Here is a 13,504-nt window from a genome sequence, read left to right on the forward strand (position 1 = left end):
CAGAATTAAGAGTATGCTGTAAGGATGAAGACAGCCATCTTAATTCTAAAGACAAAGCGCAATGACCCCTCACCTTTTTTTTCCTTTGTTGTTATTATATAGTAGAATTATGAGGGTAATATTATAGCTGCACCCAGTAGTGCCACTGTAGTTAAGGGTCTGTCAGACTTTCCATTACAAGCCCCGTTTTGGGGGTGGGCGGCAGGAGCAGTTTAACTGGCATTAGTCAGACAAGTGGCACATGTTGGCAAGGCAGAGGGATTTTCTGCAAATATTTAAATCTTCATCACCTTTCCTTTGAAAAATCTTCAGGGCTTTGAAAGAGAAGTCTTGAATCTATTTTGAAAATGGCTTTGTTTTAATTAATCATCAGTAAACCTGATTTTAATTAATCATCAGTAAATATCAGTCAGGGAAGGGTATTTAGAAAACAGAATTTGAAGTAAATTCTTTCATTTGCAAGAAAAGCAACGTATAAACCCGCAAACTGCTGACAACCTCCTCTTCCTATGTTTCTTGTATTTACTGGTCTTTGCTTCTCACTGTACTCGTTCTGCAGTTGCCGGTGGTGTTATGAGTTGTCACTTTGCCCCAGAAATGGTTGGTGTTCAGTTGTGGATGAAGCAGCAGCTTCATGTGTTCCTCAAATTACTCTGCTAAGTTTGCAAGGCCCTTCAAATCCCATGGGATGACAGCCAAAACATACATGCATAAGTGTACAATATTGCTTGTCATTAATAGGTTTTATGCACCTAATTGCTCTTTGAAAATTAATGGGATAAAAGTAGACTATCCCAGATTTTAGGGGATGGGGGTTTTTTTGTCTTATTAAGTGTGACTTAAGCAAGCAGGGAATGGAGGGTGACTTTTGCTCCTGTTAGAATTTAAAGGTATTTTTACCGCTGACTCAAATGGATCAAGATTTATCTCGGGATTCTGTAGGCTATTACATAGGCTGTTTAGCCATTACCAGCTGTAGGCGTTACTTTATAAGTTGAGTTCCAATGGGTGATATCTAAACCACTGAGTGTGCTGGGGTTGTACATTGCGGTGCCTTGTAGAGTGAGCTCATCAATTCAGAACAGTGTGGTTAATAGTGTAGGCTTTTTAATAACAGTGCTTGAATTTAAAGAACAGAAGAGCAAGTTTATGTGGTAGTAGTTTAGAATTCAAGGTCAAAAGGTGTCTGGAATTGCCTGGTGTTTATGTAGGTCCTTAAAAGTCTGCGACCGTAGTTTAAATAAAGTTGCATATCTACTGTTTTTAGTAGGTTTTAAAGTCTCACAACCAAACTGTTTCTTAAATATATTTGCAAAAGAGTGTTTTCTTACAACCAAGGGTTTTTATAAAGACAGAGTAGGCATGATAGGGGAACATGGGTTTGGCTCTTGTCATTTTCTAATCCCTGTCCCAGAGACCACTTGAGATGATGACCTCTTCCTCTCCGAGCATATCCTCAAACAAAGGCAAGTTCACAGCTTGCCAGGGGCTGTGGCTCCCCTTCTTCCCTGCTCAGCCTTTCCTTTGTGTGGTCTTGCTTGTCTCCTCCTTTCATGGCTCGAATGGGCAAAGGAACCACAATCCCTCTGGAAGATTTCCGCTTCCCTGTGGCATCTCTGTATTCCTTCTATAAAGTGTTGCTGCCAAGTTCTTTTAGTTCTATACCTTTTTTGGCTACCGTGTCAGCTAAACTGTTGTTTTCTGTGCAGACAAAACAGTGCACAAAGTGTGGAAGTGCGGAAGAATATAAAGTTACAGTTTTATATTGCATCTTCTCAGTATTGAACACTTCCTCTCTGGTGATTTCAGAGTCCCATTAAAGTTAATGAGAGTTGAGACCTCTCTGCATCTTGCAAGTTCAGGCCATTTCAATGCACAACAGAAAAGAAATGCAAATATTAAAATACTCCTAGCAACCTCACCAGTGCTTTGTAGAGAACGCTGTTTATCCTTGGATAAATCTGCGTGCGTGCCATCCAGTCGGTCAAATTAGTGGGTCTGTATAGGAAAAGTAGAAATTAGCCCGGTACAAGATTACATTTAGCAGTTTAACAAGGCATCAGCCATAATTTGCTCTTTATGGGTTCAATTAAAATTAATATGTGATTCTTACCTTTTGTATTTCTCAGCACTATAAATATTACAGCGCTAGCACCAGGTGATATATTACTGAAAACTCTGGTTTTAAGGAAATAACTCCTAACTGATTTGTTTTGCCATGCTCCAAAGATTGGGTTTTTTACCAGGCTCTGCAGTGCTGTGGTCTTTTAGTATGGAAAAAAAAAAGTACAAACCCCACCTGCAACACATGGATAAAATTTGTTAAAACTACTTAATTATCAAAAATTAATATTTATGTCAAAGTAAATTGGAAAGTTTATGTATCTTGTTAAAATATTTTTCATTTGCTAATGTTTCTTATCAATTTCTATTAATTATCTGGAGAGCATCCCTTTAGTAGGGACTAATTATCTATGCAGAAAATGTCATCTGCATTTGTGCAGGAAGGATTCTGAAGCCACGCTTCAGTCACTGAAGAAAAAAAAAATTCACCTCAAAACTAATGTTAACAGTGATAGAGATCTGCATGGCGTTTCATAACAAAAAAGTTGCTTTTTGAAGAAACCTAACTTAGAAAATTACTTTTGCTTAAAAAAAAACCCAGCGTCCAATAGATAAGTTAAAAAAACAATGCAATGAGAATCTCGTTGTAACCTTAATTGTAGCTGGTTATGAGTCTTACACCTCATTCAAAATATTGCAAGCTTAAATTAACATTTTTATTGTTATAGTTACTTTAAATTTATTAACACAGGAAACACTTTAATACACAGTGTTCGTATATTGTGTTTTAATTTGCATTATTCATTAGGATGGCATGTCAAATAATCAAAAGCATTTCCAAAGCGTTTTGTTAGAGTTCTCACTATAAAACTTGTGGAAACCTTGTTTGTTAGAAGAATCTTTGTGTATTTCATAAAAAAAGAAAAAAAAAAAGATTTGAGCGAGACATTTAAACTAATGAATCAAAATCAGATATGTGGTCATTATTGGCTGATTATTACTCCATCTGCTCGGCGCTAACGTGAAAATCAATTACTGTGTCTCTTTCCCACTGACAGCGTATGTTGATCGGGCTGGCAAGGGATCTTCGAGGGATTGCCTTTGCGCTCAACACAAAGACCAGCTACACCATGCTGTTTGACTGGATGTATCCTTATTACACTGTGACAATACCAGCTCTGTGCACAGAGGGATACCAGGCCCCTTGCATTAGTTTAATAGTACGGCACAGTGGGGAAGAGGAAACAAAGCTAAATGAACTAATGTGTAATCAGCTAAAATTACAGCACAATGGCAACCGTGCAGTTAACTGGGAAGGACCACAGAGAGGTCACTTTTTTGTTGTGTCACACTGCTCATCTAGAAAACGTATCCAAGAGGGTTTTTTCCCTTTATAAATCCGTAATTTTTGTTGTAAAAAAAAAAAAAAAAAGAAAAAAGAAAAAGCTGTGTCCTTAGCTCCACACACACAATGTATCTACATTTGGTTTAACATCAAAAGTGCTTAAAAATTACTATCCAAGTGCTGTCTGGGGAGATTTCTCTCTCTGGTATGAATCATGTCTTTAATTTAGCCAGTTACTTTCTATTTATGTCAACTCTATTAATATCGCAACACCTGCAGTCTTCTTGATCCAGAAGAAAATGGACATCTGAAAACAAAACCAAAACCTTTAGATTGTAGTTTTCTTCAGTAAGTAATGGTAAGGGAACAATTCGCTTTAAATATTGTGTACATTTTTATGCCAAGAAATGCAATAATACTCATGGGTGTTTTCTTAATACTATAGAGAAATGGGTTGTGTTTTTATAAATACGGGAGCTGTATTTCTCTCTTCAGGCACGCGGTCGTTTTAGTAACAAATTGCTAAAAAATAGAGCGAAGTAACTGTGAAAATATTTGTTTTATAATTTAGATCTCACAAAGCTGTGGAAGTTAATTGTGTATTTATTTTATGGACAGAAAAAAAACAACATTCAAGTACAATGACATGCTTCACGAGAAACGAAGCTTTTAAAAGCATTTTTATTTTAAGTAAATAATGAAACCCTACTGTTTACTAATAATCTTTCTGGTTAAGAAGAGGGATTGCATCGATATAGCACTGCAGCTAGGAAATTAGCCTTTAAGGCCTGAAAGACTGCACGGCAGAGCCTGGTATGGTCTGATAGACGTCCCTGCATGGTGGGAGTGGGATCCTGATGGCCATTCAGGTAAACCTGAATAAGGTGAGGGTTTACATTACCTTAAGGCAAGACCTTCGCATGTGTGCAGTGATTCCGGCCATGCGCAGGCTCAGCAAAACATAAAGCAGCGTAACCTTTATTTCTCATAAAATCAGTGGAAAGCATCGCGTCGTTTTAGTGTTAGGAGACTGGAGGAAAAAAAAAATCCAACCACAAACTACTGCAGCCAGACTGTGAATTAGCATCTCATTTTCTAGTGGGCACCATTGGGTACGTTTAACTTCATTAGTACTGTTTGTGCGTGTGGTACCCTAAAACATAATAATAAAATCAGGAAGATGCATAAAAGCAGACCAGTGCTGCTTCTATTGTAAATTGTTTTTTCTTTGGTTTTCCTAGTGCAGCATTCTTCTGTGCGGAACTGCAAATCTCCAGTTGGAGGAGGAGGGATAATCCAGGCTTACCTCCTCTCCATTTGAAAGAAATGGATTCATCCATGGAGGTGTTTTTTTTATACAGGGATCTAGGATATGTAATTCTCAGGACCCTTTCCTAAATTTTTTTTTTAATTTATTTATTCCTTTAAGTTTATTTCAAGTAAATAAAAACAGCCTCCCACTTCTGGATTTCATTTTTCTGCATTAACAATAAAAATAGATTGAAATGCAGCTTTGTGTGGAACTCAAAGCCGAGGCCTTCTCAGGTTCTTTTCCTTTGCACAGGGTCAGATTTTTTTTTTCTCATCACCTTTGGCTCTAAAGGATAAGTACATGGATTTCACTTCATTTGGCTGAGTCCAGCTTCATCCAGGTATTGATCCAAAGCATTATAGCAGAGTAAGTTGCTGTTATCACAACTCTTATTTACTGTTATGTAAAGACAGAAAGAGAAATGGGAGGAGAAGGAGGGTCAGATGCCTATTTTATCATAAAAGTTTAAATATCCTTTGATGAATATATTTCTTTTGTAGTTTCAAATATATCGTCAGAAAAATGGTTTTAATAGCAAAGAAAACCTGTTTTTTAAACAGACTTTATTCTGTTATGTTTGAAGTCCTAGTATTTCAATATTGAAAATGGCAAATACAGAATATTAGCGAAAATAAATCTGATTTACTGGCATTTTTTCAATAAGTAAACATGACAAAGAGGAAAGGGATAAAAGGCTAAGCTTTTAATATACCAGAAGATGATGTTTAGTCTGTACTGAAGACTATCAGAAACAGTCACTTGTAAATTGTTGGTAGAAGAATGTATTGATAAACTTCTCAAGTGATTGCAGGAAATATTTTGGGTCAAAGCCCTGTCCAGAACAAAACAAATTACACTCAGTAATATCTCACCTGGGAGGTTCTTCTCTTTTTTTTCTGATCATAATGTTCAGACTCTTAAGTTTTGTCCAGTAGATGGCAAAAATGAGCAGAAATAATTTCTCTGAAGTCCTTTTGGTCCGGGGAGGGGAAGAAGAAGAGAGGCACGGGGGACACCATTGAATCTTGTATTTTGCCATTGTGATTGAGTTATTAGGATGGTGGTTTTGAGGTGAATCGTCAGGTATGCTGAAGCTGTGCTGGATTGCCAAATAGGGCTGTTTTGTAGCAGGCTTGCTTATACTAATTGAGTTTCTCTAGCAAATCAGGCTCCTTGGAAAAAGGCCAAGGGCTTTTCATAATTGTATTGACAAGAAAATGAATATGATAAATGGTGTTCATTCAGCTGAGACAAGATTTATAGTTTTCCTCTGGCAAGGGATGAAGAGAAAATACTTATAATAATAGTAAAATTTGTTCTATAGTTGTATTAGGTGATCTCTCAAAAGACTTCATTAAAATATTTCCAAATATTTTAAGCAGCTTGAGGTGTTAAGTATAGCATCTTCCCAAACTATCCGGTAATGAAAGATGAAGAAAAACATCACATAAACAAACAAACAAACAAAACAAAACAAAAAAAAGCCCAAAACACTGGATATGAAAGTCATCTATTCTTCCTGAAATATTGATATGTCAAGCTGTCAGTGACGATTCCAGCACCGCAGCTTTGGAAAGTTTATTTGCCTTTTGTGTTCCTCACGTACGGTCTCTGTAATTTGTAGGTCAGTCCTGTACATGCAGGTGTGGCCTGAAAAAAAACTGGGTACTAGTCTGAGTAGAATCAAAACCTACTTTACTTAACAGCGATCCTTCTCCTTACGTACTTCATTCTGCGGAATATTTAATCTGTTCTCTTTCCTACTAATGCCAGACTGTAGCCTAAGATCCTTGATCGGACAGTGAGATGCATCCATGGAGATTCAATTGTGAGTTCAGGGTAATACCCACTTTTTTGTTACTTCCATTTAGTGTTTCTTACAGTTAGGTAGGAACCCATAAATATTTTTTTCTGTGTTTCTCCCAGCTAATTCCCAGTATTTTATGACTTCTGTTGTCTGCAATAAGAAAATGGGCTGCAAGAATCAATTGATAAGGTTATCTTAGAATTGCAGTTGGCTAAATAGTACACGATGTACATGCATGAATGAATAAAATTGGCTGCCAGTATGAAAATATCCATATGTATAGAGACATGGACACTAAATTTATAGAAAAGTTATCTGCCGTTGGGAAGTTGTGTCTAGTTTCTGTTTAAAAGTTCCAGCTGACCTAGGTATTCAGTCTGCTTGTACGCTGCTTCAGAGGTGGATCACTAGAACAAGCGACACAATCTTTGTAGCTAACTACCATTGGTAGATAGTTGTCCAAATTCATATCATATCTCTTAAAAAATAAAGCCCCATGCAGCAATGAGGTGGCTTGTTCAAAATAAGTCAGTTTTTGAAGAACTAAATTTTTAAGTTTGTATGTTTAAAGATTCAGGATTAGGTACAAACTTGAAAAAGCCAGATAAACAGCTAGAGACATTGAAGTTTCTGAATCACAAGAGAAGAAGCGAACCTATTTTCTCATTAAGAAAGGCTACCTGGTCAGTAATCTGTTTGTAAAAGCTGTAATTGCCACTTGCATTGGTTCAAACCTCAGTACAGTTTGTTGCTGTTTGAATTCCTTTGAGCTTGAACTGGCTGGTCAGGTTAAGTTCATGACTTAGCCAGATTCCTTGGAGCTTGTGGTTAAAGACACTTTAATGTTCTGTTTAAAACCAATTTATTCTGCTTTATTGGATTTATAAAAGAAATAATAAATTGCCGAGGCCCTTCTGTTGACCCTAGCTTTTATAAAAATTGGCTCTAGTTTCCAGTCTTGCCTTGCCAGTGAATATGGACTCAATGCTTAAGTTTTTTAATGAAGGTAACTAATCATATTGGATGTTTTAGCAGCCTTTGATACTGCTGACTTACATTTTGGTTGTAGGGTTTAGCTTTCTTGTTACTCTTTGCCGTGAAATCTGAAAGGGCAAATGTTTTCTACCCCGTGAAATTCCACAATGGGTCTTTGCAGTGTTGCACCATCTCCTATTTGTATACATTGAGCTGCTGGGAAGGCTAAGGGTAAGGCATGAGGTAGGAGAATTAATAGCACAGCTCAGTTCCATACCTTACATGACATGTGCTGGATATTGAGAAAATTGACCATCCTTTGTGGAGACTGAGCTGGATTGGAAGTCCACCTCAGAAAAAAATGGAACTGATATTAGTAAATCTTGAAGGGTTGCCCAGGGAGGTGGTTGAGTCACCTTCCCTGGAGGTGTTTAAGGCACAGGTGGACGAGGTGCTAAGGGGCATGGTTTAGTGTTTGATAGGAATGGTTGGACTCGATGATCCAGTGGGTCTCTTCCAACCTGGTTATTCTATGATTCTATGGTATGAGAAGGCGCAGATCATCAATGTTCTTTGAGAATGTTATAGGTAAGTGAGATATGAATTCAATCCCACTTTATTACTGGATAACTCTCCATGGTATGTTTGACACTAGTTTCTTTGATTTAAAATGTAAAGACCCCCATAAAGGAGTGAGGAACCAGGCCTGCAAATGTATTTCACATGTCAGCGTCTTCCACTCTCTGTAGTTTATGCCTACAGTGCCTTGAGCAGCTGGCAGCAACAACACATGAGCCTTAGATGCCTCAGACAGGCAGCAGTGGCCATCTGCCCGCACAACGCTGTCGTTCATCAGTGAACACTTTGGCCTCCACCAGAAGAGCGATACCAAACTGAGACCTGACTGTGTCTACATGTCCTGGAAGCATGTAAACCTCCATGTATTTCAGTCTGCTATTCCACAATACTGTGTGGAGTGCTTGGCCTGTGTTCTGCTTTGTAAGATTCACAGTGGTTGCCTTTGTTGTCTGAATAGGCAATAGGTTTTTCCTAACAGCAGTCACTACTCTCCTGTGGTTAAATAAAGCAGAATTATATGACATGAAACAAAGTTAAAAATGAAAAATAAGTTTATTATTAAACAAAACCATTGACTACATTAGCTAGATCATGTTTAGTAGCAGATTGTATAGTTAAAATCTCTTGGTTCAGTATAAAAAACCTGTTTATTTCTTTGCCAGTCAAGCTGTGCTACTTCATTTCCATTTGCCAACCTGCATTCTTATCCAAATAAACTCTTTTATTCAGCATACTGGGAAGAAGGGGTCAGCTTTGTATCAAATTGTGGTATGAGATATTTGATGGAGTTAGGAACTCAAGAGATTTTTTTTTTTTTAAGCTACACTGCAAATTCTACTAAACTTCTTTCTGTATTGCATTCTTTTAAATCCTGCTTTAAATGAATGGATGTCTCTTGGGTGCTGATGAGCAAACAGCTCTCCTGAAGGAGTTCTTAGGGATCTAACTTTGCTGGTCTCCCACACGCAGTTTAGCTGAATTCTGTTCTTGAATGCTCTGGAAACAACTTCATACAATCAGTTTGTTCCAAACCACTTATATAGCAAATACAATGTATTGTGAGACACCACTGAAATTCAGGGCCCAGAATTTGCTAATATGTAAATCTTTGGGTTTTTTAAATTAAATTGCCATTTGTGACTTATGCCATTCATTAAAAACCCAAGCTACTTTTACATACATACACGGATTAGCTTCACATAGACAGACTGCTTTCTTTTTCCTTTGTTACAGCTCTGGTTTATGAACTATTCCCCAATTAACCATTTCCAAGGAATTTATTCTTCTAAGCAGGGACTCACTTCAGTATATAGGTTCCAGCAGCTCCTCTCTCAGTCTGAGGTACCAAGGTGTCTATCTGGCCCACCCATCTAATGGTGCAGTACAGTTTTGGGGATGTTGTTTTACGAGGTGTTGTTGCATCAGTTTGTTCTTTAACTCAGTTGTTGAAGATACCCTGCATACATTTCTGTTCTGCAAAGAGCTATCGAACTGTGGTACCGCGAGCCTGCGTGTACAACCCCCATCTTGAAGCTGATGGCAGAATTCTTGCAGAACAGGTAAGAAGCACATGGAAATTAGATCAGTGGTGAACACTGCAATGGTATGTGTACTCTGTTCCATCTTGCTCATCCTTATGATGACTTTAAGACTGACACTTTTGTATTTTGGAACAAAATTCACAAGCAGAACTCGGCTTCCATTGTGATCGTATTGCTATACTGACAAGGTAGATGTTACAGTATCAGTTGGTAAGGATTAATTATGGGATTATATATATGAGGGACTAATGTGATTTTATTCTCAGTGTTAGTGGAAGTATATGCTTTAACCAGGGATAAATACTGACTCTACAATTAAATATCAGATTATGGTCTGCTGTTAAGGTTTGCTGCAGGCTGCATTTTTGCCTTGAGCCAAGCAGCACTCCAGTAAAACCACAACTCCTTTTACAGTTTCTCTTGTAGCTCAACTCTTCCAGCCAAAATAGGAAAGAACAGTGTCTAATACAGCAGTATTTATAATCAAGGTATAGCTAACTTCTCCCACATCTAAAATCTTCTCTGTGGGCTAACCAGAAAGACCTCAGCATGGTTCTGGGAGCTGATTTCAATACTTGGCATTGCAGTAGATAGAATGAAACTCCTGTTTTACTGCAAGTAACAGAACAATTTATTTGGGGAAATTATCAGGACACTTGGAAATATTTAGTGTACTGTTCAAGGAGAAAAAAAGGTTTTTAAATGAAAAATTCATAGTTCAAATCTCTGTGCTGGGTATCTTCATGGCTAAAGTATTAGTAGAGTTTTCAGCTAAGTGTGGATTCTCGTCATTTCCCATTTTGCCTTGTGAATCAAACATAGAAGGGAACAAGTTGAAAGATTTGAAATGTGAAAAAAATATTTAGTTTAATCTGGTGACAGGACATTGGTGCCTTAAAGTTCAGCCCTGGCTCCCAGTCAGATGCCAGCATGTATGTTATGCATTTAATTCCTGACCGGCTACGTAGACCTGAAGGCAGAGTTCCCTGGTTCTTGTTTGCGTTGACATGCTGGCTGTGACTCCCTCTTGGGTTTATGTAGGCTCATTAGGTCTTTTATCCTGGTGATAGTATAATAAATTGGTGGAAAAGTTTAACCTATTTTCATTCATGATCCAATGCACAAGCAGTTCTCCAACTGTGCTGCAACATATTTCAAGGAAGAGATAGTTAGAGCGTGAACACAGAATTCTAGTAACAATACACAAAGGTAAAGAGGAACTGGAACAATGACTCTTATGCAAGAGACTTCTTCAAGCTCCTTTCCATATTCATGTGCCTTTTCTACCTATTGGTATTCAGAAAATCTGCCTTGTTCCCTTTAGAGAACATCATCTGGGATGGTGTTTTTTCACCAGTTGTGTACTGCATTAGCTTTTACAGGTTAGAATGTATTATACAATCTACTTTGACATGGTTAAAATATGTTACAGAGTATCAGATTGTGCATTATGCCACTCTTATTGAGATGATGTGCTGGTTTGGGGGTTTTGCCTCTGCCAGTCATTATCACTTTGTACACATGGAATACACAAATGTTTTATACAAGGCACGTTTTACTCATTTATAAACACCCAGATTTACTCCAGAATTTGCAGCAAAAAACCCTGCAAAGAGGGACTCAGACAACACAAGATGGGACCTGTAGCAAAGGAAGATACCTCCTGCTGTCTGTGTGATAGTAGTGTAGAAGACTCCACGTTTGATAAAAGTGGATGGCTACCAAATAGGTCAGGCAGGGGATGTCCTGGTTTATATCACTCAGTGATGACTCCTCTTGCGTTTGTTCCACAGAAACACTAAGGGTGAGTTTTGCTAAGGTCATTTAGAAGCCTGAGTCCTGTATTCAAAGTGGACTTTTAGGGCTGAACTAGCAGATGGGCTTCTTTATTGCAAGACAAATAGGAAAGATGGAACAGGGACTTGGACAAGGACTTTGCTGTGTTTCCAGATGAGGAACAAAGTGGTACTAGTTGGCTTTGGTAATATCTGTGCATTAGGGAAGACAATACAGAATCATAGAATGGTTTAGGTTGGAAGGGACCTTAAGGAGCGTCCAATTCCAACCTCCCTGCCATGGGCAAGGACACCAGCATCATTTTCAGTTGTCTTCACACTTCAGTGTTGATAAAAAGCATGTGTGCATTTACACTTTGACAACTGGCTTGTAATTGCTACAGATTTTATGTAGCAGTGGAGATTATTTTTTTTTAAAAGATGTACAGATGCAGAAACAGGGTAAATGTTACCCTAACCACTTTGATTGTGGAGCCTTTGTAGCATTCCCCTGAACTGCATATAGGCAGAGGACATTCACCTGTCACTGAAAGCTGAGTATGTATTGTCAGACACCTTTTCTGGTTCAGATTGGTTTGTCTGTTGTCACAGGGTTGTTTCTTTGTAAATATAGGGAGATAGCTAGAATGCACATCACTGGACTGAAAACTAGTTATACTTTGTAATCCGCAATTTTTTTTTGTTTGTTTTAGGAATGAATCCGTTGCAGGTTTCTTTTCAATGACCATCTGAATAATTTTGCTGTTATTTTTCAGATCGCAACGCTTAAATTTTGATGTGTCATCTCCAAATGGAATTCTTCTCTTCAGAGAAGCTAGTAAAATGATTTGTACGTATGGTAAGTGTTCATTAACGTTTCCTTCACAGTGTAATTCTTTGCCTGTCTTGTGTTATAAAAATCTTGTTAGTTTGTATTGCTCAGCACTGATGGATTGTGGAATACGTAGCAGGACTGTAAGGTGCTATCATGCCTTTGGGAATGCAGACCTTACGTGGAGGACCTTTGGAGCACATTTACTGTCATAGATGAGGATTCATTTGTGTAGAATTGTTGCTTGTATCACCTTTTTTAACTTGAATGCCTGTCTTCTAGCAACTATAAATGTATTTCTGCAAAGACACAAGTACCCATGAGGTGTTTGATCTAGGCTACTGATTGATAGATGTGGGTTGATTTTTTGTATTGAAATTATATTCAGCACTTCCAAAACATAATAGGGCCATAACAGCTTTACCCTAGAGCACTGTTAGAAGTGTTTATAATAAGTTGCTCCATTTTACTGCTCCCACTCATGCATGCAACTGCAACAGGTCTTTGACACCAGCAGTTTACATTATGCTCCCACTAACTTTGTAGCTTACAAGTTTGCTTTCTAAATATTTTGGAACATCACCAAGTTTTTGTAGCGCAACCTCATTTGTAGGTTGTGTGAACAGAGGGAGCCATAGATGTCCTGTTTCTTTTAAAGAAAGAAAATTGGTGCATCAGGTTTGCTTTTACTGCATTCAAGTTGCATTTTTGGGTCTGGAAACCGTACTACAGGGCCACCCGTGTGAAAAATTTCAAATGTAATTTTGCGTTTGATCTGTATGGCGTGGAAACAGTATACACAGAATGCATAAAACATTTACTTATGACAGAAAAAAATTAAACCCAAGTAACTCTTATTCCTTGTGAGATTATTTTGCTGTTTTATTTTCAAATAGCCCATGTAGTAAGCTAGCACATTTTATCAGCTGTGTTCTGCAGTAAATTTGTTAGAATGATTAAGCAAAATAAAAAATAAGGTTTTATATGTATGAGAATATAAAAGGTAAACTTTTAGATTTTACTACTCAGTTATTCATAGCATTTGTACTTCATTGCTGTAGCAATGAAGACAACATTTTCTGGTCACTCGAGAATTTGATTATGCGGTATCAAAGGAAATTTCAGGATGGTGCAGATTTCATAGAATCATGGAATGGTTTGGGTTAGAAGGGATCTTAAAACCCATCCAGTCCCACCCCCTGCCATGGGCAGGGACACCTCCCACTGGATCAGGGGCTCCAAGCCCCATCCAACCTGGCCTTGAACCCCTCCAG

At 37.9% G+C, this 13,504-nt stretch overlaps 1 protein-coding gene across 1 annotated transcript in view; it reads left to right on the forward strand.

The window, feature by feature from the left end:
- Window positions 1-13,504, forward strand: part of RANBP17 (RAN binding protein 17) — a 158,598-nt gene that overhangs the window by 101,062 nt on the left and 44,032 nt on the right. Inside the window, exons 20-22 of the mRNA XM_069869431.1 lie at window positions 3,123-3,211; window positions 9,534-9,641; window positions 12,175-12,257. Of these exons, the coding sequence (XP_069725532.1) occupies window positions 3,123-3,211; window positions 9,534-9,641; window positions 12,175-12,257 (280 nt within the window). The remainder of the gene's footprint in view (window positions 1-3,122; window positions 3,212-9,533; window positions 9,642-12,174; window positions 12,258-13,504) is intronic.

The sequence above is a fragment of the Phaenicophaeus curvirostris genome, chromosome 15, assembly GCF_032191515.1.
Source record: "Phaenicophaeus curvirostris isolate KB17595 chromosome 15, BPBGC_Pcur_1.0, whole genome shotgun sequence".
Classification (NCBI taxonomy): Eukaryota; Metazoa; Chordata; class Aves; order Cuculiformes; family Cuculidae; genus Phaenicophaeus; species Phaenicophaeus curvirostris.